The sequence below is a fragment of the Coloeus monedula genome, assembly GCF_965178545.1.
Source record: "Coloeus monedula genome assembly, chromosome: 5".
NCBI lineage: Eukaryota > Metazoa > Chordata > Aves > Passeriformes > Corvidae > Coloeus > Coloeus monedula.
In genome coordinates, this window is record NC_138785.1 from 11,293,173 (window position 1) to 11,320,842 (window position 27,670).

The 27,670-nt window shown below is 41.1% G+C and overlaps 1 protein-coding gene across 1 annotated transcript in view; it reads right to left on the bottom strand.

Annotated features, from left to right (window-relative positions):
* RNF150 (ring finger protein 150) overlaps positions 1-27,670 on the bottom strand; it is a 122,153-nt gene that overhangs the window by 16,816 nt on the left and 77,667 nt on the right. The window contains exons 5-6 of the mRNA XM_082281874.1: positions 22,780-22,876; positions 17,035-17,245 (exon numbers count right to left, since the gene is read on the bottom strand). Coding sequence (XP_082138000.1) covers positions 17,035-17,245; positions 22,780-22,876 — 308 coding nt within the window. The remainder of the gene's footprint in view (positions 1-17,034; positions 17,246-22,779; positions 22,877-27,670) is intronic.

The following is a 27,670-nucleotide window of genomic DNA, read 5'->3' on the forward strand; positions in this document are numbered from 1 at the left end:
TCATGTTCTCCTGATCCCACAGGAATTTTCATAAATAAATGTGAAAGTATTTCATTCAATGTACCAACTGGTGCAAATTATTATTATTTAGAACATGCAAAATTATTCATGTACTTGACTGAAAATCAGAAAGTGACATCTCCAATAAGAAGGGAAAAGATTAAAAACCACTGAAGCACAGGGCTGCAAGTACATGACAGTTTTGATTCTCAAGTTCCTTAGCTGCCTTTGGTAATATATTATTGCATTCAACACCTGCAAGCTGTCCCTGCTGTAACCATGCTGTTATACGTCTAAAACATCAGGTGTGGTACGGGGACTATTTACTTGGTTTTCTTAGCCGATGCTGAATGACCAGGGCTCCTTGGTGTTACTGCAAAACAATGAGCATGAAGTGATAAAGTTACAGAAAAATCATGCTTTGTCATGTTAATGGTGTGTACGGGATTTTGCAAGGACTATCCCAGTAGCCAAGGTGAGACGTGGAGAGATAAACACCCTTTGAGCAGTGAGCAAACACCTTTAGTCACATTGCCAGCCATTCAAAACTCTGAGGGGACAGCAGGTGTGAGACAAAAGCAGAGCTAAATGCTGTATCTACTAGTGTGTGTTGTACAACACATGGCCTATTGGTAGGCTGGCAGAATAAAGAGACTTTTACATCCAAACAGTATAATCCCAAGATTTAATCCTGTGCATCTCAGCTTCCATGGGCTATCCTGGGGACTGCTACTGTGACTGAACCTTCTTATCTATATTTTAAAAACCTGTGTCAGGAGAGTGCTCTGCTTCTAGCAAGCCTGAAAAAAGGAAATAACAGCCTCACTCAGATACTGGATTGAATGAGCAAGAGTGTAATGGTGAGAGAAATTTCAGTTCTCGTCTTCCTTAGTGTAGTGGTTTGGTCCAAAATACTCATTACTGTTTACTAACGAAGGAACATCAGGAAGAACATCCTTTGAAGGGGTGATTTAGAGATGAACTGGCCAACACCAAGCAAGTCCCTCAGAGCAATCATGCTGCAGAGGTATCGCAAGACTCCCCAGCTGGATACAATATCAAACCAGAAGACTCAATGTAAGACAGTGGTTTCCAAAACCTTTTTCTCTGGTCTGATCATGCTGCAGAGCTGTGACCTCTCCTTGGGGAGCTCCATGGCAGAAAGCAGCTGCACAAAGCCAGCTGAGATTTCTCCTCCTCAGGACTGCAGGAAAATGCAAGAAAGCATTTGGTGCCCGGAAGAGCAACCTATCATGGACATAGAATGAGACTAGGACATGGAAGTAGACATGCAGCTTTTTATAGGATGATAGAAACTTCTCACTCCTTCAAGTCATGTACAAGGTGGCTACTAGACAGTAAAAATCCACACAGGAGCAATTAATTCTGAGAACTTGATGTAAAACATAAGACTGCTGTGACAAACAACCCCCCCATATTTCTGCCTAATCACTATGAACTGCTTCCTCAATTACAAGTATGCACACAGCTATAACAGGGAACAGCTTGCCTCAAAGACAACTCCTGTTTATTTTTGAATGAGGGGGTTGGAAAAGCTCACATAAGTCTGCCTGAGTTTGTCTGTCATAGCAGCATGTGCGTGATTTTCCAATCTGTCTCTTTAAATACCTCCTACTGCATAAGCTCTCAAAAACCCCAGGTCACCAGAAAAGCACAGTACTGAGGAATCAGATACTGAACTCCCAAGAGCAGTTACACCAAACATCCTTCAGCAAAGATGTCACAAAAATACCTGTGCATATATTAGAGGATTTAATGAGCAAATACACAAGGAGGTGGCTGAAGAGCTCAGCAGTGGTGGAATTACTTGAATGAAGTGTGTGTGCATCTCCTCTCCCTCTCTCTCACACATGATCATGACTTCCTATCCAATGCTGCTAACACTGAGCTCCACCTGAGATGCCAAGAAGGATAAAGGGGCAAGTCATTAACCCAGAACTTTGTGGGCTTTAATTCTGTGCATGTTGGTAGGAATTCCATCCTCATGATGCACATTGGGGACAGTGATCCTTCGCTGAAATCCAATTCCATTAGAAAAGTCCATAATAAAAATTTCACTTGAGGATGTCTTCTCATTAGATATTAAAAAAAATACATGCAGTCATGAAGCCAAAAGAGAAAAACCTCACAGGGGTGGTGGAAGAACCTGCACATCAGATAAATAATTTTTACTGTCGTCACTAGCAAAATGCAAGTTTTAACAGTTACCAACTTTCAAGTTTAACTTTTACTTTAAGGAAAGAACAGTCTTTCATTTTTGTTCAGTATAAGGAAACAACATGCCTGAGAATGGGTTTGACTCTTGCAGCAGCAGCTCCATTGCCTGAAGCAGGGCACAGCTGTAGGGCCACTGTGCCTGACAAATCAGAGCAGATTAGGACAGCATTCCATCCACACACCCTTCAGTATCCTCCACACTACCCAAGCACTGCCCACAAACACCAGACATGTTGTTTCATGTGCAGAGACCCTAACATTGTATATCACACCTTTTTTTTTTACCCTCTGACACCTCACAATGAAATCAGTGTCCCTCCCACCAGCTCACACATGTGGACTTGCAGAATTTGACCATTTATAGTCTCCTGCCTCATGCTCACAGGGCTGTCAGGTACATGTCCCCAAAAACCTGGGAGACATTGGACCAAAGTACACTGCTTAGACTAAAGATTAATTCTTGCAAGTCCATAAAAACAGAGAATACTTGACAGAAACAGCACAACAACTTAAGAGAAAATATGTTCTTCAACCTTACAAGACTGTCTAACCTGATTTGATTTGGACAGCTTAGTTATATATTTTGTCACAGGACATGGCTTATCTACTTGCTGTAGCTCAAGAGACAAAGATTGAGATAAGTATTATTCAGCTGTAGACAAATTTGTAACAACAGAAAAAAAACCCCCAGAATCATGGTGCCTCAGCAATTTCTCAATGACTCTCTAAAAAATCCTAGTTTAAAAGCAAAGAACATGCTTTTCAGTCTCCCAGACTCCATCAGGTTGTAGATGTAGTCTTTCTTGATGGTGTGGCATCAGCAATAGTACAATATTCTGCGGACAGGGCTGATGCATATATCAAAACAAAGTAAGAACCTGAACACATCACTACAGACATACCCTATAGCTTTACTATTTCCTCTCTTTCAAGATGGGCACATAGGCAAACAGATTATAGATTGATCAATTAAATAAGAACATCCAGTTTTCCATACAGCAGAAATAATTTCTGCTGTTTATATGTCTGTTAGCAATGAAGGAAAATAACGTGACAAGGTGAAGTGTCACCCCTTAATTTCATTAGAATTGCAGTTGTTTTTAAAAATAAATTGTAGGTGCTTTCAAAGCATTCCACTGATTTAAATCTCCTCCCTATGGGGTTCTTACAGTATCCATACACTTCCTCTTTTGAAGCCCCTAATTAAAAATTCTGCAAGGAAGCTTTCTTTAACATCCAGTTTCACAGAATCCTTAGAGAAGGAAGTTTTAATCCTAACTGAAAACAGTGTACACTTAATTTCTAGTGCCCCCTGTTCAGGTGTACTCTTGGTAGGTACTTGTATATGATCCTCCCTCATACACACACAGAAAGGACAGCTCTGACCTTTACTGACCACTGACAGCACTTAAGATGAGGTACTACCAACTTCTAAAGCTATCAAAAACCTTTCATTTAAAATAATTAATCTCAAATACTTCACTATTCTCAGATTTTCTTCTCTGGAGCCTTATGTGATGATGTTTTAAAACAACAGCAGGAAAAAGGGTAGACAAGTGTAGAGACCAGGCTTTGACACAGCTTCAGTGTAACAGTACCTTTAACACAGGGAGTATTACTCTGTACTTAGAGTGAAGGCTGTAGACCTGCTCTGGAAGGGATGTCCTGGGTAGTTGAGTCTACACTCCACAATTGTAATGGCTGCATGACACAATCCCTTTCAGATTTGCTAGTAATTAGCAACATTCATCACACCAGCAACATTCATTACACCAGCTACTTCTGTGCCAGTGCAGAACTGCAGATGGGTGGCAGCTAAAAGCCCTAATACGTGGTTTTCAAGAGCCCTTCATGCAACACTGAACCACAGAGATTTAATTTTTTTTTTTTCCAACATCCTACAGTGACAGATGAGTTCAGTTGCTAACTCTGCTTTCTCTTAAACCTCACAAGGCTATCAAACCTTGCAACACGTTTTATATTCCAGTGTAACTATGCAGCTTTTGAACAGCTTTATTCCAGATCTGATCTTCCCTGCAGCCTACTCAATAGTTTCACTATCAGTAATATACCTACAGCTGTGACCAGCTCTCTGATTGAGAAGTATTACAGCTGGTAATGGGGTCCGAGGCTGCGACCCAGGAAGAGATGACCGGTCTGGGGAGATGGTCCCGAAAGGAATCGCCTTCCCGAGGTCCGGTGTCTTCCTCTCAGCTGCTGGCAGAGGAGCCCTTGCAGAGGCTGTCAGCTCTTTAGTGATTATCAGCTCGTGATTCCAGCTCAGCTCTGCAGGGCAGCCTCCAGGCCAGACCAGACCAGAGAGAGAGACGAGAAGGCTCGTGTGGCTGGTTCTGCACGAAGGTAGCTTTATTGTGGGTCCTCTCTGGCAAAGGGGGGAGCCAGGGACGAGAACCCTCTTCCTCAGGGGCCCCAGAGAGCTTGCTTTTATAGGGATACAGGGGATCAGTGGGGGACCAATGGATTACAGAGGATGTGGGACAGACCAATGGGTTACAGAATGATCTGCATAGTGTCTCCCAAAGGATTGGGGGTCTACCTTTCCTCGCCATGGTCCAAAAGTAGTTGCCTTTCCAGGGAGTCCTGCTGGGAGATTGCTCAATCTCCTTATCTCAGCAGACATCCCTCCAGGGCAGTAGCTGGGCATACCCCACAGAGAAGCAAATCCAACTAAGATCCCCAACAGCAAAATGTTAACTTTTATACCTAGAAGTTTGTAACTTCTCACTATTTGGATAGTCTGTGTACTGAGAAGGTCTTTGTGTGCCACTAGGTCTGTGGGTCAGCCTTTTGCAGGAGGTGCAAATTACTCAGACTGCTGCTGGCATTTATGGATTGGCAGGTAGGGGATGACATTGTCAGCTGATATAATCTATAAATCTCATATAACTGGGATGGAGTACTAGCAGGAAAAGTAGATTTCTGCAGTCCAAAACAGCCCATAGTTTCCATCAGAAACATTGCTGCAAGGGCTTCCTGAAAACTTAAGCAAAACCCCCTGGTTTAATTGGTCCAGGTGTAGTTGTTTTTATGAGAAACATGTCTCTTTTCATTAGTTTAGAAATAATAAACCCCCCCCAAACTCGGAGATTATAGCAAAACCTTTCCTTTTGGAAAAGTAAACCTTTCTAATGTCCTTTGCATCTTCTTTAGATTGCTTCCACAGTTTACTTAGAGGATTAAGCAATATTTTTTACCTAATCAAAAGCATTCCACAGGCAAGAAAAATAAGCATATTTAAAACCCATCACTAGCACATGAAATGAGGATTAAAATATGACTAGGAGGTGTACAGAACCACTGTTTGTTTGGAACGGAGATGTACAAAACATTACTTGTGTCTTGTGGCAGGGCTAGTGCACCAGATGAAACTCTAACAAGCTTGTCTGTGTACATTAATGCACACTCACAGAGAACACATGAGTACAGAACATCAAAAAAAGCTCTCATAAAGGAAGAGGTCAACTGTTTATCTTGTATGTTCATTTTCAAAAACTTAAATCAGTTGATGCCAATCACCTTTTAACTGGAACACTCTTTTGACAATCCTGCAATAGCTCAACATTTTTTTTCCCATTAAAAATAAAACTGATGTGCCAGGCCAGGCCTGCTACATTCAAATTTATGAAAATAGCTTTATGTAAAGAAGAAAAAAAAGACAATCAGCCTTTACAACAACTGAAACCAAACTGAAAAATTCAATTTAAAGAGTTTAAACTAATTTAATGTGAGTCTTCTTCTGATCCTGTGTCTCCTTCCTGCCTGCCTCCCTTTCTGTCCAAAATGAGCCCGTACTAAAAAGAACAGCAGTTTTTCTTGACCTAAGATCTGAAACCAAGATTTTTGTTTCTCCAGCCTCAAGCAAGAGTGCACACACACTCCCTCTTCATTTACCTACCTTCTTTTGCTTCCTTGCTCATGGTTCACACAAGTAACATGACAAAAAAACGTGAGTTTCATTTACTGGATTGCAAAATGCTGGGTGTGCCAAAACCCAGAGAGGGGCCCAGGACAACAAGCAGCAAAACTAACACTGAAGAGGGAACTCAATCTCACGTAGAGGCCACTAAAGCTGCCTAAAGGACACCTGAGGATAACTTCTCACTTGCCAAGAGCCCTTGGAGGCCTGGGTCTGGCTGGTAGGAAATCCTGCAGGGACATCAACAGAAACTGGTTTTAGGCTATATAAATCTAGGGCCGTTTAGCATTTCCTTTCAAGTAAGCCTCCAGTCACAATGTACTTCCAGCTGAACAACTTCTGGCATCAGAAAATCCCCTCCAAACCCCAGCTTTTACCAGGGATGCTTGCTGAAACACTCATGGGAACATGAGAAAGGCCAAACCCAGGACATCCATTTTCAGAGTTTCTTAGAGCAGTGGATGGGAAAGGTCAATTTAAGTTTCAACAAACTGCAGCTGGAATTTTACTAGAAAATATGTTCATTAGGTCACTTGGCCACCACCACTAGCATCAAGATCTCACTAACACTCTACATGTGAAACTCAAGTTGAAACAGAGTAACTTTAAAACACTGCTTCTCTGCATGAAAACCTTTTGTCTCTGTTTCAATTTTTTAAGTTAATATATACTCCAGTTCCACCTTCTTTTGTGTTCTGAGCATTCACACTCCTTGGAGAGGCAGAAGAAATAGTCATTACCCTATATACCGATACCTCCCTAGAAAGATAAAAGTAACAAAACCACTCTAAAAACCTGGAAACCAATCATGTAACTTAAAAAAATGTAAATGTCTCTGCACTGTTCATTATTGTTTCCTTTAGATACACTACGGTAAAGTTAGAGTCAAAACTCTGTGACATTAAGTTCAGTGTTAACCCCATTTGTCATTCCTTTTTATTCAAGTTTCTTCACTTTCCACTCCTCTCATTGAAAAGTGGTAGTTTCCAGAAGGTTCCCAAGCAGTTCCAGAACAAGTTAGACTCCAGGAGCCTTTAGAAAACAAAATATTAAAATATTGGTGTATTTTATATCTACTCTCGAAAAAGGGCTTTTAGAAGCTGAGTAAAAATTTATAGTGAATTTTCAGTTTTTACAAGGGAAGCAGTCTTGCATCTTTCAGTCACAATCAAACAAAAACTGAAGGATTAATTTAGGAAAAAAAAAGAGACAGAAGGAATAAATTACTGCAAACAAATGTAATTGTTTCTGCCCTGTGGAATATGCAGCCATTATAGTAGTTTAACAATGCACTTTTGAGGGTGAACAATTAAAACCACAACTTTTCTGCCAAAGCTTTTCTCCAAAACTGTTTCCTTGGAAGTGCACTTTTAGGCTGCAAGTTTCTCCACAGCTGAAAGCATGTTCCATCTCCCAGAGCAGGTTGGCAGAGGGTCACTTTTCTAAAATTTCCTTCTTTAAGACTATTTTGGTCTTACAGACTGACAGCTATTCATGCGCAGAAAGACAATTTGCTGGTGCCACTACCTTTTCAAAATGCAGTTACAGGGAAGTAATGAAGTTTAGCAACACCTCAGTTGAATTCAATATCCTGTGCACGCGGGGGCAAAATCTGAAGTCAGGTTTCTCATGCATATGTGACACATCACATTTGGTGTCTGTCTCCCAAAGAAACCTTAGAAGCTGAAAACGTTGTGTTATTTAATTATCTGTGTGAGGAACTGACAGATTTTAAACCCTCTTTGTGTGATTTTTTCCCCCACACTGAGATGCTACAATTTAATAAATTTAATAAAGCTATTTCAGCTGAGTGGTTTTGATATTCTGACTTTGCCAGTGGCACCCTTATTCTATATATTTTCTATGCACTTTTTCTATAGGAGTATGTTTTTTCATTGTCTTATGAATGCTATGCTACCTAGAGAGTGGAAAATAGAGCAAAAATTCACAGAGATCTCCAGGTAAGTTGTTTTGCACATTGTGTATATTAATAAATGGCTTAATTATTGCCACACAACAGACCATATGTTCTTGCCTACTCCCTGAGTGCCTCAGATATATTAACACGAGTTACAATGAAAAGAACAGTCAAATGTATTGGCACTTGCAAAAGACAGTCACAATAAAAGGTCAATTACTAAAATTACTAAAATTAACTCTGATGCTAGTGTGCACTGTGCTGAGTACAGCCTGAGTATATTCCCCAGGATATCAGCCTTGCCACTAGAGTGGCAGAGATGGCATCTAACTGGGCAAGAATATTTCCACGTGGGTCCTATTTTCAGCATCCCTAAATGTGAGGGTTTATGCATCTCTCCTGTTCCCAGGCTCTCAAGCAGGAGAAAATCCTCTAACATGCGTGCCAAAAGTTGGATATTTCCTCTTGGATATTGGGCTTGACCTCTTAACTCCTTCTCTTCCAATCATTCCCATTTTCTATAAACACTCATAAGCCAGTTTCTCCATCTGGCCTATCAGTCTCAAAGCATCAGTTTCAGGCACTATCTTCAATTCAAATTGCCCACATCCAGAACAACAGAAGGTTCAGGTACTAAGAATTTAATGAGAACTCTCGCTTCTAGGTGAAGTGACCTGGTTACTGTGGCAACCCTGGAGGATCCCCGAAGCACCCTTATTTCTGCAGGGGTTGGAGGACAGTGATAGAAAAAATGAGTAGGACTTCACTAGTATTTTATGAGCAAATACCACTGATTTTTTTTTTGTCTGAAACCATAGAGTTTTAGAGACTGTATATGAAAGTTTGAGCTATTGCCCCTAGAGGAGTCTGGAGAAAACTTAGAGCAGAGCAGTTCTGTATGCTTCTTCCAGTCCAAACATCTCCCGCAAGACTGTTTTTCTACCACAGAAAAAACTGTCACAGTTATGTGCACACTCCCCCCTCCCTTCTACTTAATCTCTTCTAAATGCAACTCTCTCATGTTTTTTGAGAAATCAGAACTGCTGGTTACAACACAAAAACTACAAGTGTAAGCATGCACATAATCCTTTAAATTCTTGTGAGAAACCAGTCAGCTTCTTTGTGCAAATGATTCTCTTGCATGTTCACAGTCTCACAGCCTGGATAAATAAGGAGAAAACATTATGTACCAATGACTGGAAACATTTTATCAGCAGAGCTCTTGCCTGACTTCTTTCATCTGAGTTACCTTCACTATGGAGCACTATAGCAAACACACACTCATTATGAAGCAATGCAGCCAAAACAAAATACATGCAAGCAGAATCAAGAGTGACTGCTGCAGAAATGCCACTACTTTCTAAGTGCCTGAGCCTCTTGTTTTCACTCTCTAACAGGCACAGCTGCCTTTTCATTGTCTTTCCTTTCCCACTAAATTTATGAGATCTGTTTGCTTGCTGTGATCTGCTCTTACCTGTGAGGTTTCTGGAGTGGGTCCATCTCTGTGTATGTACTGACTGATTCAGCAGAGCCTAACCCTGGCAGGGGTCTCTGGGGTCTGCACAGTACAGGTAAGCACTACTTTTGCCTTGCCTATCTGAAATGACAGCAGCAACCAGAGGCACTGACCCTGGAATCCTCCCCTTCCACTGCCTGCCTTACTACAGAACCACTGCTCTGCCATACTTCTTATTTTCAGGTGATGATCCAAGCTGGATCCTTGTACCTCCCATTTGGTTTTGTTCCTGAATTGATAAGAAAAAGATTCAGAATCAGAGTAGCACACTGTATCTTAAACAGCAACTTCCTGATCATTTCAGTGGAGGCCTTTGTGTAAAAACTGATGAGAATAAAATCTCCACAGACAATACAGATGTAAACACGAGTCCTAAATAATCAAGTCAGTTGTACGCAAGATACTGAACATCTCTTGCAAGGCAAGGCTTTTGTTGTCAAGTGTAAATCAAAGGGATCAGCTAGTATGAAGTCATCTGGTCTCTCTGCAGTTCAGATTTGTATTTTACTCTATGCTGTCAATTTTGCTTTAAAAGCTTTTTTGTTCAGTGTTTTATCCAGCTATCTGCTAAAGACAGAGGAATACAGAGAAAGATACAAGCTATGTTATCACTGGCGCCAGTCCTCAGGTCCCCTTTTTCCCTGCACATATGCAATACACATTCAGAGAAGTTGGGAATGACACATCTAAGGACACACTGTTGTGCCAACACAGTGTGGTGGCTGGACCCTGATTGCACACCAGGAGCCCACCAAAGTCGCTCTATCCCTCTCCTCCTCTCCTGGGCAGGGCAGAGAAAATACAACAAAAGACAAGTGGATCGAGCTAAGGACAGGGAGAGATCACTCACCAATTACCATCAGGCACAAAAGGGACTCGACTTGGGGGAGAAATAATTAATTTAATTTATTACCAATCAAAACAGAGTAGGGTAGGGAGAAATAAATCTTAAAACCACCTTCTCTCCACCCCTCCCTTCTTCCTGGGCTTAACTTCACTCCCAAATGCTCTCCTTTTTTCCCCCTAGCATCATAGGGGGGTGGGGGTTGGGGTCAGTTCACCACATTTCCTGTCGCTCCTTCCTTGTCAGGGGGAGGACTCCTCATACTCTTCCCCTGGGACATGGGACCACTCCCATGGGACACAGGCCTCCAAACTTCTCTAATGTATGTCCTTTCCACAGGCACAGTTTTTCACTAACTGCTCCAGCATGGGTTGCTTCCATGGAGTGCAGTCCTGAAAGTACAGGCTGCTCCAGTGTCTTGGAGCTGGCTGGCATTGGCTCCAATGGACAAATGAGAAGCCTCTGGCATCTTCTCACAAAAGCCACCCATGTAGCCACCCTGCTACCAAAACCTTCCCAATCAAACCAAAGACCTACAGTTTTTACGGGAGCACTTTTCCTTCCTTAGTTTCATTGTCATAGACAATAAATCCCTTATGTCTCTTGCATTCACTGAATATTAATAAAATGTGTATATACTCAGATATGAGCATTCAAATGAGATTTGAAGCTTCATCCTTCCTTTGCCTAGTTGTTTATTCTGATTTCTGAGCAAAACAGACAGCTGTGTAGGGTCCAGTTGTGATGGAGATAGTGTGCTTGCTTCTGGGAATAGTGTTGTGAAAGCTGGCTTCTATATCCCTCTCTTCTCTTGTGCTCCACATTTCTTTCCTCCTATTGTACTGGCACAACAACTTCTGGATCAGGGAACTGATCCAAATGAAACAAAACCACCAGGAAGAAATTGGTTGGCTTCTGGACTGGGCTTCCAAGGCAGCTACACAACATAAAAGCAACATGGAGGCAGGAATGTAATTTGGGACAGACAGAGGCAAGCTAAAGACTGTCGCAGACCTCAGATGTACAGGCGGACTTATAAATGGAGCTTCCACTAATGAAGGTGAACACTTTCTTCTATATCTCTTCCTAGACTCAAATATTAAGCAACCTTCATGGCATCTGCTGCCTTTTTGGGACCCTAGGTTAGTCCAGACTGCTGTGGGTGCTTACCATGCCCTTTGACTGAGCCATATCACAGCTCATTGGGGACAAGGGGCATTACTGATCTGATGTCCTCATTCTTGCTCTGTACACAGTGTCAATGGACACAGAAGATGTGAAACAGAAAACAAACAAACAAATGAGATTTAAATTTCCTCCTCGATTCACAGAAGTTTTGTACATCACTTTTTGCAATTTGCTGTGTAGAAACACATTGTATTTCACTTCTCAATGTATGGAAAGGAGGAACAGATTTATAACAGAAAAACTTCCCTGTCCATTCAGAGTCTGGCAGGAGTCTGGTAGGTGTATGCAATAATCCAGAGCACATTTTTAGTGCCAGCTATGTTTCACTTGGTGACTCTTTCAAACCACCAATGCTATGTTGGTGTCAGTATTTGTCCCAAACAATCCAGGAACTCAGCTCATTGGAAGCTTCAGTCCATGATTATTACTTAGTGCAACATCCACACAAGATTTTAATAGGGCCACCAGGACTTATGTCACATGCCAGGCACATGGGAGCCAATCTGCTCAGTCTTTAACTAGGTGCCATCCGTATTCTCTCTCTGGGACAGTATTAGGACTTGTTAATGCAAGTGTTAATAACTTTCTGTACTAATTAGTATCTAGGGAGTTTTCCCACCTTCTCCTCCCCATTTATATTCTGCCTAAAACCCCCCACTATTAATAGCAAGGAGGAACAGTCAAATGGTTACAAGACAACAGTGGATCAGATTCTTATCATGCACTTTCATCCACTTCCAAAGGCTGACTATTCTTCACAAAGACATTTTAGAAATACACAGCTCAAAATAATTACCTGAAAAGTTATATTAATAGATTTAATGAAGAGCTATCAGAGAGATTTGAAAGGGTCCTAACAGTCATGATGAGCTGTATGTTGGCAGGGTTTTATGGAAAGAACAAAATGAGAGGCAGAAAAGGAACTGCTATTGTCTAGACTGCCCACACTGTTTACAGTGTGCCGAACTCTGTGGACTTTGCAGGTGATATGACACCTTGGGGGAAGGTTTGTGGTTTTTCACACTGAAAGTCCTGCCCATGTGTGCAGTAGAATTACTTATGGATCTTCCTCCAACTACAGAGATAGTACTAGAGGCCCTATGCAGTGGGATGAGACATCCCACTGAACGGAATATAAAAGCTTGTCTAAATTGAAAAACTGGAAGTATTTATGAAGGGAGGGCAAAGACAGCACATTATTTACTGCAGAAATTAGTAAGTGCTTGTGGGACATAAATGACCATGGGTGCTATAAAAGAATAAAAGTGTCACCATATGTTTAGAATATCTAGCTGCCACTTTCCCAGAAAACTACCTTTTTAACCCGTATCATTCAATCCCAGCTGAGCCTGACCCAAAGAATATTGCGATGGCCTCCTCAAATCCTAAACCCACCCTCTGAAGCTGGTGTAGCTCAGAGCTCCCTCAAGTTCAGATCTTAGCCAAGTCCAGCTCACACTCATATCATATGTAGAGCAGGAAATTCCACCTGCACTGAGATTTCCAAAAATGTTAACATTTTGCATAACTCATTTCTAAAAATTAGGCACCACAGATTGTTATTATGCATTATGTGGAAAAAGATCCTTAGGTTGTCTTCTTTCATATGCTCTGGAGAGCTGAAAAAGGCAGAGTGGTAAACTCAGCTGACATGAACTCCTATCTGTTTCACACTATTTTTCCCCCTCCACTCACTCTTTCTTTATTTTTTTCAAAACTCCAGTTTTTCACTTTTTCCATCAATACCTTTTCAGCAACCAGTTACAGAAATATAGTACAAGATGCTATTCCAGGATCCTACACAATATCCCACCACAGAGAGAAAACAGTCACTAAGACTAAACACCAAACAGACTTTGGGCTGTGGATATGCCCAAGTGACCTGATGAAGGCTTGGCTCTTGGTAAAAGGCAGCTGAGAGAAACTGATGGTCCATTTTTAAGTGCTCAGTGCTACTAAACAGGAGATGCTTCGTTTAGCAAGGAATCCTAGGGCTTACTCCCATCCAGATGTTCATAGTACACTAGATTTCTGAGGGTCCTACAGATATCAGGAGCATGGGGAGCAAAAGAGAGGGAGAGAAGGCTAGATGTCTGCTGAGCATACAGACAGAAATAAGAAGAAATGCACTGACTGAGTCCCAGATATTAATATCTGACCCCACCGAAGTAAGCAGGAGCTTTGCCACCACGGAGAGAGAATTTTACCCAATGTGAACAGTATTCTGGGAATACCCTCCCTCCAGACACACTGTGGGAGGTCTTCTGGCTCTGAATAATCACTAAAACCACAGGAACAGAAATTAAGCCCAAACCAAGACAATACCAGAATGATTAATCAACAGACAAAAAAGAATGTAACAACAATGAAGTGAAAAGTGTTGCAGAAGCGGGTGGAAAGAAGGTGGCAAGTCCTTTACCTCCTGGACCACTGAACTTTGTGAGGAACAAGGAAGGATGCAAGGACTTGTGCTGGGTGCAAGAGGCCACGTCAAGTCTGCATTGGAGTCTCAGAATCTGAACAGATTCAATAACAGGGGAGAAAAAAGTTGTAGTGCAGATTCAGCCTTGGAGTAGGCTCCTGTCACTAATACTATATAAAGAGGCCAGAACCTAGCAACTTCAGCAAAGATTTCTAGGAGCAATCAGCATCGTCACTTACAAATTCCCAGGCAGACTAGTTCACAGAAAGGGCACGCTCAGCAAGCTCTGCAGTTGTGTAACTGAGCATTCTGGATATGAGAAATACGATAAACAGACACAATGCCTATAAAGTTCCATCTACTCTGACAGCTATGACCCAGTAATTTAGCCTACAGCTGCCCTCTGATTTAGTTAGCATGTGGATTCATAGCACAACTACATATAAGGTCCTGGATGTTCCCCTTTCACTGACTTAAGAGTTCAGGTTGCCCACAATGCCAAGTTCTACCTTTCAGACTGCCTGAACCCTCCAAATTCACGAGGCAACTAGAGACTCAAATTCCCGTAACGGCTGGAACTCAGCCCCTAACTCCCAACCAAAGGACTCTTCTTTGCTGCAGCTCTGCTGCAAAAAGGGATTAAGCGGCTTTTCTACTACAAATAGACCACTACATAGTAGTACAAACTACTACAAAATGGACCACCCTGGATGTGGTGATGACAGCAGGGAAACTCGCACATCCATCACTGACAAACATTCAAGTATTGCATTGCCCTCTAGATGAGAAATCCAGATGAAGAGTCATGCCTACATGTCAATGATGAATGAATGACAGCAGCTAACTAAACGTTAAACCAGATTTCCCTGAGTGACCATATGACAACCACAGCACAGGCAGGCATATATCTGCATTTGGAAGGTCCCAAGGTGCTTCGAGCCTCCCTCAGGACTTCTTTCCTCTCAAAACAACTGGAAAGGCCTGCTACCCCGCCCACCCCTCTGACAGTGTGAGGTTCACAACCTTCACAGAGCTCAGGCCATCTGCCAGTTTTCTCTCTCTGCTCTCTTCTCCTGCTCTCTCTCACATAACCAGGGCAAAACCCATCTCACAGTCCTTCCCTAGGCATGGCCAGTCTCTTCAGGTGATGAAGATCTCCTGATGCTCCGTAGTTTGCTGTCTGTGTGCCTGGTCTTGGTGCAAATTCCTTGTCCATGGGCTCTGCTGTCAGCCCTCAGGATTGTCCAGTCTTCAGGTCTACTGTCCAATATTATCAAGGGTAAGGGGAAAAATGGAGGATAAGGTGGAAAACAAAGGGCACCAAGGCAAAATAAAGCATCTTTGTAGGCCTTGCAGTATCCTGCTGGCTCTGAGCAAGCTTTTCACCCAGTTACTTAACTTAGCTGGCAACTTGGAAAATGAATTAAAAATGTGTTCGTTCCTTCTGCAGACTTTTGAAACAAATCTGGAGGGAAGAGAGTGCCTGGAGAGTTACTGAGCTCTTGTGCTCCCTGGCAGCCTCAACACCATTGTTACCCCTGGTGAGAAAGCAGAAGAGCTGTTTCTCAGCCTGACAAGATCCTGTGATGAAGAGCACAGACTGCCCCTCATGCTGGGCTTTGGACCAGGCTGCAGGCTTTTCCCAGCATGTGTCATGCAGCTCTGTGCCTAAGGGCCACCCCACATCCCTCCTTCCCAGCCTTAACAGTGTGGATCTTCCAGAGAACTGTGGGGAAAGGATCATTATCTGTGAGAGGAATTACTTGCTTCTGGAGTGCTAAAGGGCAGAGCAGAGACCAGCACTTAGCCCAGTCTTTATTACACTGTGGTACCATCTTTCCTTTGTTTTTTAAATCAGCCTCAAATGCATTTAAAAACAATTACTGGAAGGAACAAAATGCCATCTTGTTCTGAACAGCTCTTGCCAGCACTCAAGGAGACTTGAGAAAGCTGAATGCCCCCAGCTGACGGGCTGGCCATGGAAGATGGCTGGGATTATAACCTTGCTGCTCACCCCTTGCTGGATCCAGAACTTCGATCATAAAAGGACCAAACCTGAAACCAGAACTTAATCCACAAAACAGAATGTAAAAATCCATTTCTGGGTCACCTGTATCTAAGGTCACAAGTCCAGTGTTTCTAGAAGTTATGTTCACTGCCATGACACTGGCTGCAATATGAGAGAAAATGGGATATCAAGTCTCTCCACAGATAAGAAGAGTAATGTAAAATCATTTCAGCCTAGCTCCATCATGTCTCTCCTACCTTTTACAAATCATATTATTACTTGTCTTCTTTTTCATTCCCAGTCCCATAGCAGTACCTAGAAATCATTGAAAATGTATATTTTTTTCCAGAGTCTACACAAACTCTACACACAAACCTGTATTTTGGCACATTCTTCTACCTACCTTCAAGTATATCTGATGATTTTCTAAAATAGTCTTGTCAATACACCAACTAGTATCAAAAACCCACAGGTATTTTCTACTGATCTGCTATTTTACCTACAAGTGAGAATTTTAGACTAGCACAGTCCTCACTCAAAACGGCTGACAACATTCCTTTTAAACTCTCAGAAGCAGATTTTCAACAGAGAACATAATTTTTAGGAACAGAGAGACATGCAGACATTTTGAGAATTACTTATTCAAATGGTACCGCTTACACCCCTTACACAAGTGAAAACTAAAGACACTGAAAACTTGTAAAATTCTCCTTTTGTTTTTGTACAAATCATCAGTGTTGTTTCACTGCACTCAAGCTTTCAAGGACAGGAACTCCGACCATCAGTCCAGAACAGCAGAACACATGATAATGAAACTACTTACCCTGTAGATTCCTGCTGGTCTTAAAATAAGGCCATTGCTCCAGAGAAAAGCCCTCAAAGGCCATGCACTAGAGATGGATTTGTGGTTGGGGTTTCTAGACATTTATTTCAGTGCAAATCCTGCCAGAAATTGGAACTTACTGCTTGTTGTGAAGTTACCCTCGCCAGCCTGGGGAAAGGAGTCTACGTCTTGGATGACTTGTAGCACTCCCACAGTCTGGGCTGGGGGATCCAGGGCCACTGAGCTCTCATTCACGGTTATGTCGCTGGCTCCTGTGATCTGGTTGGTTGGTGGTCCTCCTATGGATGCTTCCAAGTCTGGAGGTATATCATCCATGCAATCTGCATTTGGCTAATGGGAAAAAAAAAGGAAAAAAATCGAGCTCCTACCTGCTAAAAACATTACATTTACTTCTTTCTTCTTCTTCAGATTTCAGTATTGAAAATGGCAACATATAATGAATAAACACACAGAGTTTGCCTTCATGTACTTAAAACTTAATACAGTCTGTTGGAAGATAGACCCAAAGTATGCCATGGAAACATTGAGTATTAAACTGTATCACCTACAATTGCTAAACATTCTTATTTATACTTCTAAGAGAGTTTGGGAATGTGCACATTAAAAAAATAACTCACTTATTGGTATGATCTGCTCAACATAGGGATATTGCTGAATCAGATCACAAATGTAAACAGAGGCAGGAGCTGAAGGGGAATGATTATCCTTTCCTGAACTATACATTTTACAGAGCCAATATCTGAGCTTACAGGAATAAGAATTCAAGGGACCTGCCTGTGGGTGCATCTATGTGTGTGGTACAAAACTAGAAGCTAAAGCTGTTTATAAGACAAGTTTCTAAACATCAAAAGATCATTTCCTTTGCTAATACTGTATTTGCTACAAAATACAATTATGAGGAAAGAAACAAACACACTATAACGGGAAACTGAAGAGCATTATTTGATTCACAGCCTTTCTTGCTATGTGAAGCAAGACCAGTGACAGAGAGACATAGCAAGACTGAGCTGCAATATGTGGACACCTTGTTAAGTTAGGAAATATTGATTTGTTTCCATTTATCTTTATTCTCCAGGAACCAGACAGCTAGTCTGGATCAGTCACTTAGGTTTCCTCTAACTTCAGTGGTTTGAGACATTTTTTTGCTGTGTGATTCATCCCCTACCCCTAGGTATGAATTGCTCCCTCTGCCTTCCTTCTGCTCAGCACTAACCAGAGACAGGGCTTAAGTTGCTAGACTGGAAACCCAACATCCAGATGGCCATTGTCAGAGGAGGTGTACTCTGTTTGGTGGATCTGATTTTTATTCTATGCTTAGTTGCCAAGACACTTCAGAAAATCTCACTACCTGCCTATCTCCAACAGGAGGCACCAAGCAAAATATGATACAGCAAAGGCTTAAATAGAGATTTAACTTTAAACACAAGAGAAATCCCCTTGAATTCAAGCACAGAAGGTTACCATATGTTTACTCTTTTTTTTTTTCAGACTCAGGAACTTAGCACGTTTTCTCTTTTTTCACACATTTCCTGTCTGATTGCTGTCACCTCTTAAATATTTTTTTCACAAATGCTCCTAATGGAAAAGACAGGCAATTTGAGTAGTCTTGTATCCACAAACTGAAGTTTGGAATGAAAACTAGAATTGTTGTTGTCTGGCTCCAGTCTAATCCACAAGCAGCAAGAATGCCTCAGAATTGGGATAAAAAAGGAACATTCAACTATAGCATGAGGAAACTCATTGAATTTGTACTTTTCCAAGTGAAGTACCAATCACTTATCTGTAGGACAGGGATCCAAAATTATCCCTTAGATCTATCACTCTTTCCCTCACTCTTAGCTATTATAAAACAATTTTTTCATAATTTCATTTTTAATTTAATTTACATTTGATGGCAGCATATATTAAAAACAAAAGGTCTATTTTTCTTTTCTCCTATAGTAAAAACTATTTCAATTTTTCAGGGGATCAGTTGTCTATCCTTTGTTCTGATTCCAGTTATTCCTAGAATGGGGTTTTATCACAAACTTTTAAACCTTTTAAAGAGGGGGATTATAATTGAAAGCCAAACCAAACATTAAAGATGCAAAAATAGTATTGCTTGATATTATTAATCCCTTTACTCCTGAATAATTTTTTAGTTGGAAAAAATGCCCCAAACTAAGCAGCATGCTATAAAACAAATTATATGAAACATAATAATAATAACAATTATATTGATATAATAGCTATAATAATATCTTATATAATTATTATTATGTAATAAAAATTTAAAAAAATATTCTTGATCAGAAAAAAACCCCAAACCATTATTTCTTTGGCTGCCAGAGTGACCCAGATACATTTGTTACATTTAATTATATTGGTTTCACTCCTGCCCTGCATGTAAGTGCTTTCAGAGCACAATTCCACTAAAGTCAAGGGAAGGCTTTGTACTGACATCTGAGGGCTTGGCTAAGGCTCTTAGTGAATAGCTTCAAGTCATACAATCCGCTGCCAAAAATGCATGTGACTGCATATCCAACAGATGTTTGCAGAAAAAGGAGAGAAGCAGAGGGAAAATATTTTATGTGATATGATTGTCCCAATAGCAATGTAGTTCTTTGAAAGTGAAAGACACTTCCACTGGTAATCCATTTCAAATATTGCAGGTGTAGTCTGAGCTGGATTTGCCAGCAAAGAGACAGTGGAAAAGGTCAGGCCAACCATTTGCTGATAGGTAGTTAGTTAATAATCCTATGGAGCTACAGAGTGCCACGGAGAAAAGTGGAGGTGTTGGGGTGCCCAGCTACTGTGAAAATGAGTGCAGCAGGAGTTTTGGTGCCTCATGGCTGCCTGGGAAATCTGAGCTTAGGGTAGATAATATTTGAAGTCTCTATTACAAAGTAAATGCAGAGTTTACTTGTGAATTGAATTGAAACATTTAGATATTCGGGGTTTAACCAATCCTTTCCTGGAAAATCCCAAGTCTTCCAGCTAAATGAAGCACAATATATCCACAGACACGCAAGCCAGATCTTTAATAACAATCATAGGACAAACATGCATGTGGCAGGAAAAAACCCCCATAGCCTGTCATGGTAAGATTTCCTCATTTCCATCAGAGGCTGATGCCTGCCTAAGGCTTTTTCCTTCTTTTGTGTGTGGAAATTTCAGCTAAGAGGGCTCAGCAAGACCCAAGAATGTGGGTAAGGAATGACATTTTGCTTCATCCACTCTACAGAAATGTTTGCCACCTCTCACTGAGAAGCCCTAGAACTTTACAGGTTCTTTTAGGGCAACATCTTTTCCCACAGCAGCCTATGGACAACTGGCTAAGTGATGAGTCTCTAAAAACACCAGTTCATGTGTGCTGGTGGCTTTTTTGGCTCATGGGAGCACCAGAAAGCACACCTTAGGAAATGATGTCCACCCTAGGCTGCCCTCAGCTGGTGCTGGGCAGTGAGAAGGGTGAGGACAACATGATTTCTATGCAGATGGAAAACAGGTCCTGTGAGATGAGCAGGAGATCAGAAGGACACAGGTTGGGCAGGAGGGGTTATGCAGAGGAGAAGCAGGAGAGAGCATAAGGTAGGAAAGCGATAAGCATGAGCTGAGGTGTATTTTAGAAAGAGAAGGTAGAAAAAAGAGAGGAAGAGGAGCAACTGATAGCAGTATAGGAATTTTTAACTGTCAAGCTACCAGATGCTCTTAGACCTCCACTTCCTTTGCTGTCAGCCAGAGGAGGCCTGACACAAAGGCTACCATCTACTCCAATTTCCCATGGACAGCAGCTCTTACTGTAAGTCACTTTGAGGGATAAGGCTCTCCCTTCATGAACCTATCCAATGATCCATGTATGCCAGTATGCCTCCTCCAAGAGAGGGCTGTTTTCAGATTGTCTTAGAACAACCTGAAGGAAATTTTTACGGAAATTCATACAATAAAATCCCCTAAAAAAACTTTGCTAGCGGAACATTAACATCCAAGTGCTTTATTTTTAGTGTTAAGACAGACCAACACTAAAGCTGATTCGGAAATCTTAACTTGAAGCAGTTGTTCATGTAGGTTACAGCAGCATCTTTAATTACATGCCCAGTGCAATTATTTCCACAGAAGCTCCATGCAGAAAGCTCTCAGTGAGGAGAGCAGGATGGATGCCCATTCTGCTGTGCAGTACAGAGAAGACGGGGAGCTACAAGAAGGGAAACAATGGCTGTGGAAAGTGAATGGTGCTTCAATTGTTCCTGGCAATTAGGTACTTCTACACCTGCCACTACAGAGCTGTTAATATGCAGTGAAATCCAGCCATGTAAACCAAAACTTCTACACATGGCCTCTGGGCATGTTTTTTGTTCCACTAACTGTGCCCAGCCTCAAACAGCCTGTGGACATGCTTAGCATTCAGCAGCAGCCAGTGAAGCCAGTGAGAACTGTGTTCTGGATGTAAATTCTAACAGCACTAAACTTTCTGGGACGCCTTTAATATCTCACTGCAGCTCTCCAGAAAGCATTGGTCTGGTTTGTCTGTATCTCCTGATTATGAAGCTGGATAAAGAGCAAGTTAATGAAGTGCTTGGACAAAAATCTGAATGGGCCAGTGTGAGAGCAAAAATGGTATGGTGCTGTCAGATGCACAAGGAAGCCATGGAACAATACACTGGGCAGGGAGAAGAGCTGTCAGAACCCTGTGTAACTGCTTGTGGCAGGCCTGTGAGCTAAGACATGGAACCCGGGGAAATATTTCCATATTTAAGTCGAGGTGCAGAGATGCTGAATGACAGAGATAGCCTTCATTCTGGTTTTTCATCTCAAATGCTGATTTTAACAGTTGCGTTTCGATGTGTTACCCTAGCTACAATGCCCTGCTTCTTTTTCCCCTTTGCATGTTTTTCGTTTGGATTATATTAGGTTTATTAACATATCTGCCTGCAACCTGCTTCCTAGTCTCCATGAAACGGAGTTCTCTGGGACTGGCTATACCAGCTCCCCAGTATGCTCATGTGAGCTGTTTTACTTTATATAGCTCTTTCAAATGTGAACTGGTGCATCACTGACTGAAGCTCGGGGCGGGGTATTTACAGCACCTGTTAATGCATCAGCTGGAGATGTTTCATTATTGAACTTCACAAGCCTTGCATAGTGGGGGAGAGTGACTCACTCCTTCCTGGTGAAGCCCCTGAGCTTTGTGATAGTTCTAGTTGGGAAACTGTATGGCAGACTGGACAAACACTATCTGAATGCAAACATGTGACTTAGAAAGATCAATTACTTTGGCAGTTTCTAACCACATTTGAATGTTCCAAATAATGAAGAGCTTAACAATTTCTTGTATGTCATGTGCTCCACCACATGCTTAGTAACTGGGAGAAATGGCCCTTAACTGGAGTTAGGAGTGCAGATCTTGCTCCAGATAGACTTTAGGAGAAACCTGACAGAAAAGGACTTCCTTCCCCAGAACAAGCAATCAGTTGTCCTTGACAACTATAGCAGAGAAAATTTTATTTCCAGACTTCCTGCTTTCATATTTGAACCGAGCGCATGATTAAAAAAATAAATCCAGTTCTGAAAGCTATGTGAAAGGTTCTATAAAACCACCATAACACCAGTGAACAATCTTCTGCTCCACCAAGCAGGCAACAAGACATGCACATCACAACACCCAACCAACCCTCATACACACAGTCTTCCTTGCTAATACAAGTGGGGTGCAGGAGAGAGGTAGAGTCAGACATTTCCAATTGTACTTCCCTTTATAAATCAATTAATTATTCAATAACATGGCAAAAAGAGTAAGATGGGAACAGACAGGCAAAGGCTAGGGATATACCCAGGTGGCTGGTGTTTCCCTTCTGCCCCAATGGGCTGCTGTGCAAAGTGCTTACCGGAATCCCTAGAGCTTTTAGAATATTCATTTTACACATGGGGCAGGTACGATGGTCTAGCAGCCAGGGGTCAACACAGGACTTGTGGAAAAGATGCCTGCAATGAAAACCAGGATATCTTAGTTCAAATGCACCACAGCACAATTTACCACTTAGTACCAGATGATACTGAATTCAGTTAAGTGAGAGTATTTCAACTCGTGCAGTTTGTGACCTCTGCAAGGACTGCAAAACTAGGTCCTATGCACACAAGGCTAAAATGATTCCTGCAGCAACTCAAGCACATGTGCACATTTCAGTGTGTTTGGAATAGAAGATGTACATAATTAGAGACTTAGGGAAAATATACAAAATGCATTAGCAAACCCCATATTCTTTAAATGTTAAAGGCTGTCAGTAAACAAAAGCTGCTTGCTGGTAAAGGTAAAAATCATGTTAGTTTTTCTTAATGGTTCTACATACAAACCTGATTACACATAATTTAAATGTGAAGCCATTGAGGGTCTAGTATTTTTCGGGATAGAGGCATAAAGAAATAAAATGAATTAGAAAAAAAAATATATACTTTTCATTTAAACAGAAAAAACAGTACAATGCTTTTTAAAATATTCTCTCTGACTTCCCTGCTCTTTAGAAGCTGCCCATCAGAGAGAGCTCCTACACAATTCCCTGAAGGAATTGTTGCTAATCGTTCTGAGTCTGAAGCGACCACTAAGCAACTACCTGAGCTCCATAGCTGCTGGGCAGCACTTTTCCTAGACATTAATCAGGTGGAGGAACTGAAAGTTTCTTGTTTAGCTTTGCCTGATGCAAACTGATAATGACTGTAGAGATCTTTAGTGCGTGTACCTGACTGACTGTACTCTCTCTTGAGAGCATATTCTGTTACTTGGAATACTATGAAACATTTCTTCACCCAAAGGGTGGTCAGGCATTGGAACATGCTGCCCAGGGAAGTGGTATCTGAAAGCACTTAAAAGACGTGTGGATGTGGCATTTGGGGACTTGCCTTAGTGGTGGGCTTGGCAGTGCTGGGTCTGTTGTTGGACTTGAAACATCTAAATACCTGTATGATCCTAAGGCTCTGCCTGGAGCATGGCCCATACCAGCCTCTATGAGGAAATGCAATCTCTGAGAGCGCCAGAATCACTCAATGTACCAAAGTAACTCTAGATATTTAACAGCTACTTATTCAGCCGAATGGGTCAGCAGACGTACTGTGTCACCACATGGCAAATTATTGCATTCCTGTGCTTTGTATCACTTCATACAACTATGGGAAAGAGCAAATGTTCTTGGAAGTTTGATCTAGTCTAATTATATCAGTTGGCTGGGGTATCAAACCTCATTTGATCCTGCATGTCAACGTGACTAATCAAATGAAGCATTGTGATATTTAAAGTTTGAGCCACTACTTTACTAAGGCTACTAAAGTTCACAGCTGGCCTTTCAAAGAAGACCTGACCTAAGTCAAAATTATAACAACAAATGAACCAGATTTTGGTCTCTGTCCTGCTTAACATTTCCTTCCTTCCTTCTGTCTTAGGAGGGGAATATTCAGCACATCATCAGACAAGCATTCTGAATTGGTGAAAGCATAAAGATACAGTTCTTAGGCATGTGTAATTTTACATCTAAAATTCTAACAAACAGATTTTCTTGAGTTTGTTAATTCATGGAGGATACTGAAAGTCTATGTCTTGCCTTTCAGCTACATGAAATAACGATGAAATTCTTGTCAGCGTTTGGTTTTCTTTAATTATATAATCAAATTCATAAACAAATATGCTTATTGGCAAACACGTTTGTGCCAAAATAATCTGTCCATTTACAAAACCGGAGATATTTATTAATCTCTCAGAAAACAAAACAGATTTCCAAAATCTGTTTTGAATAAAAAATACATAGTTTCCACCAAGACATTTTACCATAGACCAGAAAATCCCCTTTTGTTTTCAATTTCCAGCTTTGAAAGCCTCAGTCAAACTGGGATTCATATTAGAGAATTTCATGATGTTTCCTCATCATCAAAAGCTTGGAACACTTTCATGCCTTAAAGACCTTAAAATCTGAAATTCAGTGTTCCTAAAGTTGGGTTCAAAAACAATATTCTAAAATAAATCCTAACAATGCCAAGTAATTTAAATACATGACAGATCCTGTCACTTTGCACTTCTCAATACTAATTTAGCACAGTGTATTATGACTCCATTAATTTCAGATTTAATATACACTACAGAAGGAACTTGATTATTTGACAGAAATACACAGAATAATGGAATGGTACTGAAAATCAGATAAAGATTTGCCTTTTAAAATTTATTAGGTATTAAAGTTTATTAGGTATAGCACTGTGTACATGCTTATGGCATTCAACAAATTGCCAATTGTTTCATGTTCCAAATTCACGCAAAAGAAGGGTCAGCACAAAGTAAGATGAGAGAGCAACTGCAGTATTTCACTGTCACATGGTAAGACAAAGATGTAAAAAGATCAACTGCAACAAAAATCCCTCCCTTTGAAGTTCTGAATGATGCAAATTTTAAACTGAAGGAGAGGATAGAGCCATCATGGATGATTTCAGAAGTAATGACCCATACAGGGAGACAGTAAGAGATGTTTCAAGCTCAGGCTCAGGACATGGCTTTCACAATCAAAGTCAAAGCTAGAAAAAAAAAATACAGGTTTTTTTCCCTGTTGTGTGCAACCACATTCATTGCAAAACCATGTTGATTTGGATGGGTTGGAAAGTTTCTCAAAAGAACTGCAACTGATTAGTTGACAGAGAGGAAGGCGAGATGTCACAACCTCATAAAAAAAGGTTTTCATAAGGGGAAGGAAACAACTGTTCTCCACCTCTCCCAGGGATAAGAGGCACAATGGTGTTGTTTAAACTGCAGCAAGCGAGATCCAGGTTACACAATAAGAAAGGCTTCGCCACAGTCAAGGTAACGAAGCACTGCAATAAATTATCAGGGGAATTTGCAGTCTTCATCCTGGGAGACTGCAGATTGTGTTGGAAAAAGCTGCCAAAAACGACACGTGCGTGCCAGTGCCCCTGTGCTGTTCCAGAGGTGGTGGCCTCCTGAGATCCCTCCCGCACTCTCCTGTGACTGCACGTGGCTGTGCAAAGCTCACAAAACACAAAGCAAAAGAACGTCAGAGTCCCAGAACATTCCATTTACTATTATCTAAATAGCACTTCACATTTTTTAACTAGAGATTGCTTTTGTTTGTAACATACTTGTTTTCTTTAAAGCTGCAATTTTAATCATACAAGGAAAAAAAATCATGTCACACTCAGCCAAAATTATAATAATAATAAAAATATGACTGTACTACAACTATTGTAAAGCTTTCAGCTTGCCAACAATTTTGAGAGGCTTTTTTTCAAGATTAAGGGAAACTGTTCTTCTCCCACCTTCCATTCCTAGTCTCACCTATGCAAAAAGAGAGGCACATCCCTGATAACCCTAAGTAAGAGCATCAGTTGCCTGGATTAGACATAGGGCTGAAGTAAAGGACTAAGAATTTTTGTGAGAGACTGTAGCACTGTAGTATCCAACAAGAAGGTTTGAGATTTTAGGGGGTGCCTGTACAGTATCATTTACTTCTGAGGAGGACACAAGAAGATGACATTGAGGGTGAGAGGAGGAAACAAAGGGAAGAATGTGTGTGATGAAATAATTTTCAAAGGAAGCTAATAAAAAGAAAAAGCAGGAGTGAAAACTCTCTGAACTCACAGTTGTTCATAGAGTGAAGGTTCAGGGGAAAAGAATGAGGTGGAACAAAGTAAGAGAATGTGTTTATTGGAGAAAGAAATGAAATGGCAAAAAAAAGAACTTATGAGGCACTCAGCAGAGATAAGGTTGAAAGAAATGTCTTGCCTCTCTGTAGAAGTTTAGTAAAGTTAGTAAAAGTTTAGTTAAGGGCACACACCGGGAACAGCAGCACCAGTACCTTCTCCAAAGCTAGAGCAGAAAAGACAATGGTGTTTGAAGCTGGAGATGGAAGACAAGCAGAATGAAGTAGGGCTGTGACAAGAGATGTCACTCTGGGAATGACGAACTTGGTTTCATTTGATCTTGTGTCAGTGCCTTCAAACTTCAGAGATGTTTGCTACCATTAAATATAAAACCGGCTGCAAGTCAACGCTTTTTACTTTTACCAAGTGTCATTCCTTATTCATTTAATACACTCTGTAGACTAAAATTTATTAATACAGTCAGTTGTGGGAACTGCCTGATGAAGACAGAGAGGAAGAAGAACAAGTTCATTTGGAATTCTCCTCTGAGCTTTCCAGAGTGGGGTACATAAAAACAGCTATCCCAGAGCCAGCAGAAAAGAAAGGACATTTGGGAAAACAGCCAAATCCTAGTAAACATGTATCTATTTGACTTCTGAGCTCATCTACTGCTATACTGGCGGCTTAATGAGGTTCCCATGTTAGAAACTGCACATGGCTTAACTGAGGATGCCAGAGTGGGAAAACTACAGTCTGTAGGTCCTTATCAAGATAAAACACACTCCTACTCACTTCACAGAAACAGAAATTAATCCACTTTCTTTTTTGTTTTAGATGAGGAGATGAGACTGAAAACAGCAGAAAGAATCATGAGTACCATTTCATGTTTCAGAAATTCAAACCCATGTGAGTACGTAAAACACTCCCCTCACAGTTTGTGTAGCAGGACAGCCAGGGCTGGTGAAATAGCTACTTGAGAAAGATCTTTGGGTTTTTATAATTCCAGATTGCTGAGGCTCAGTCTTTGGGTATTTTACAAGACAGTTCTGCTACTCCTACCCTTTTAGCATGAGTCATTTTCTGGGCGACCTTTCAAGTCAGCCAAGAACTAAATACCACCTGTTAACTCTGTGTTTCCTATTCACT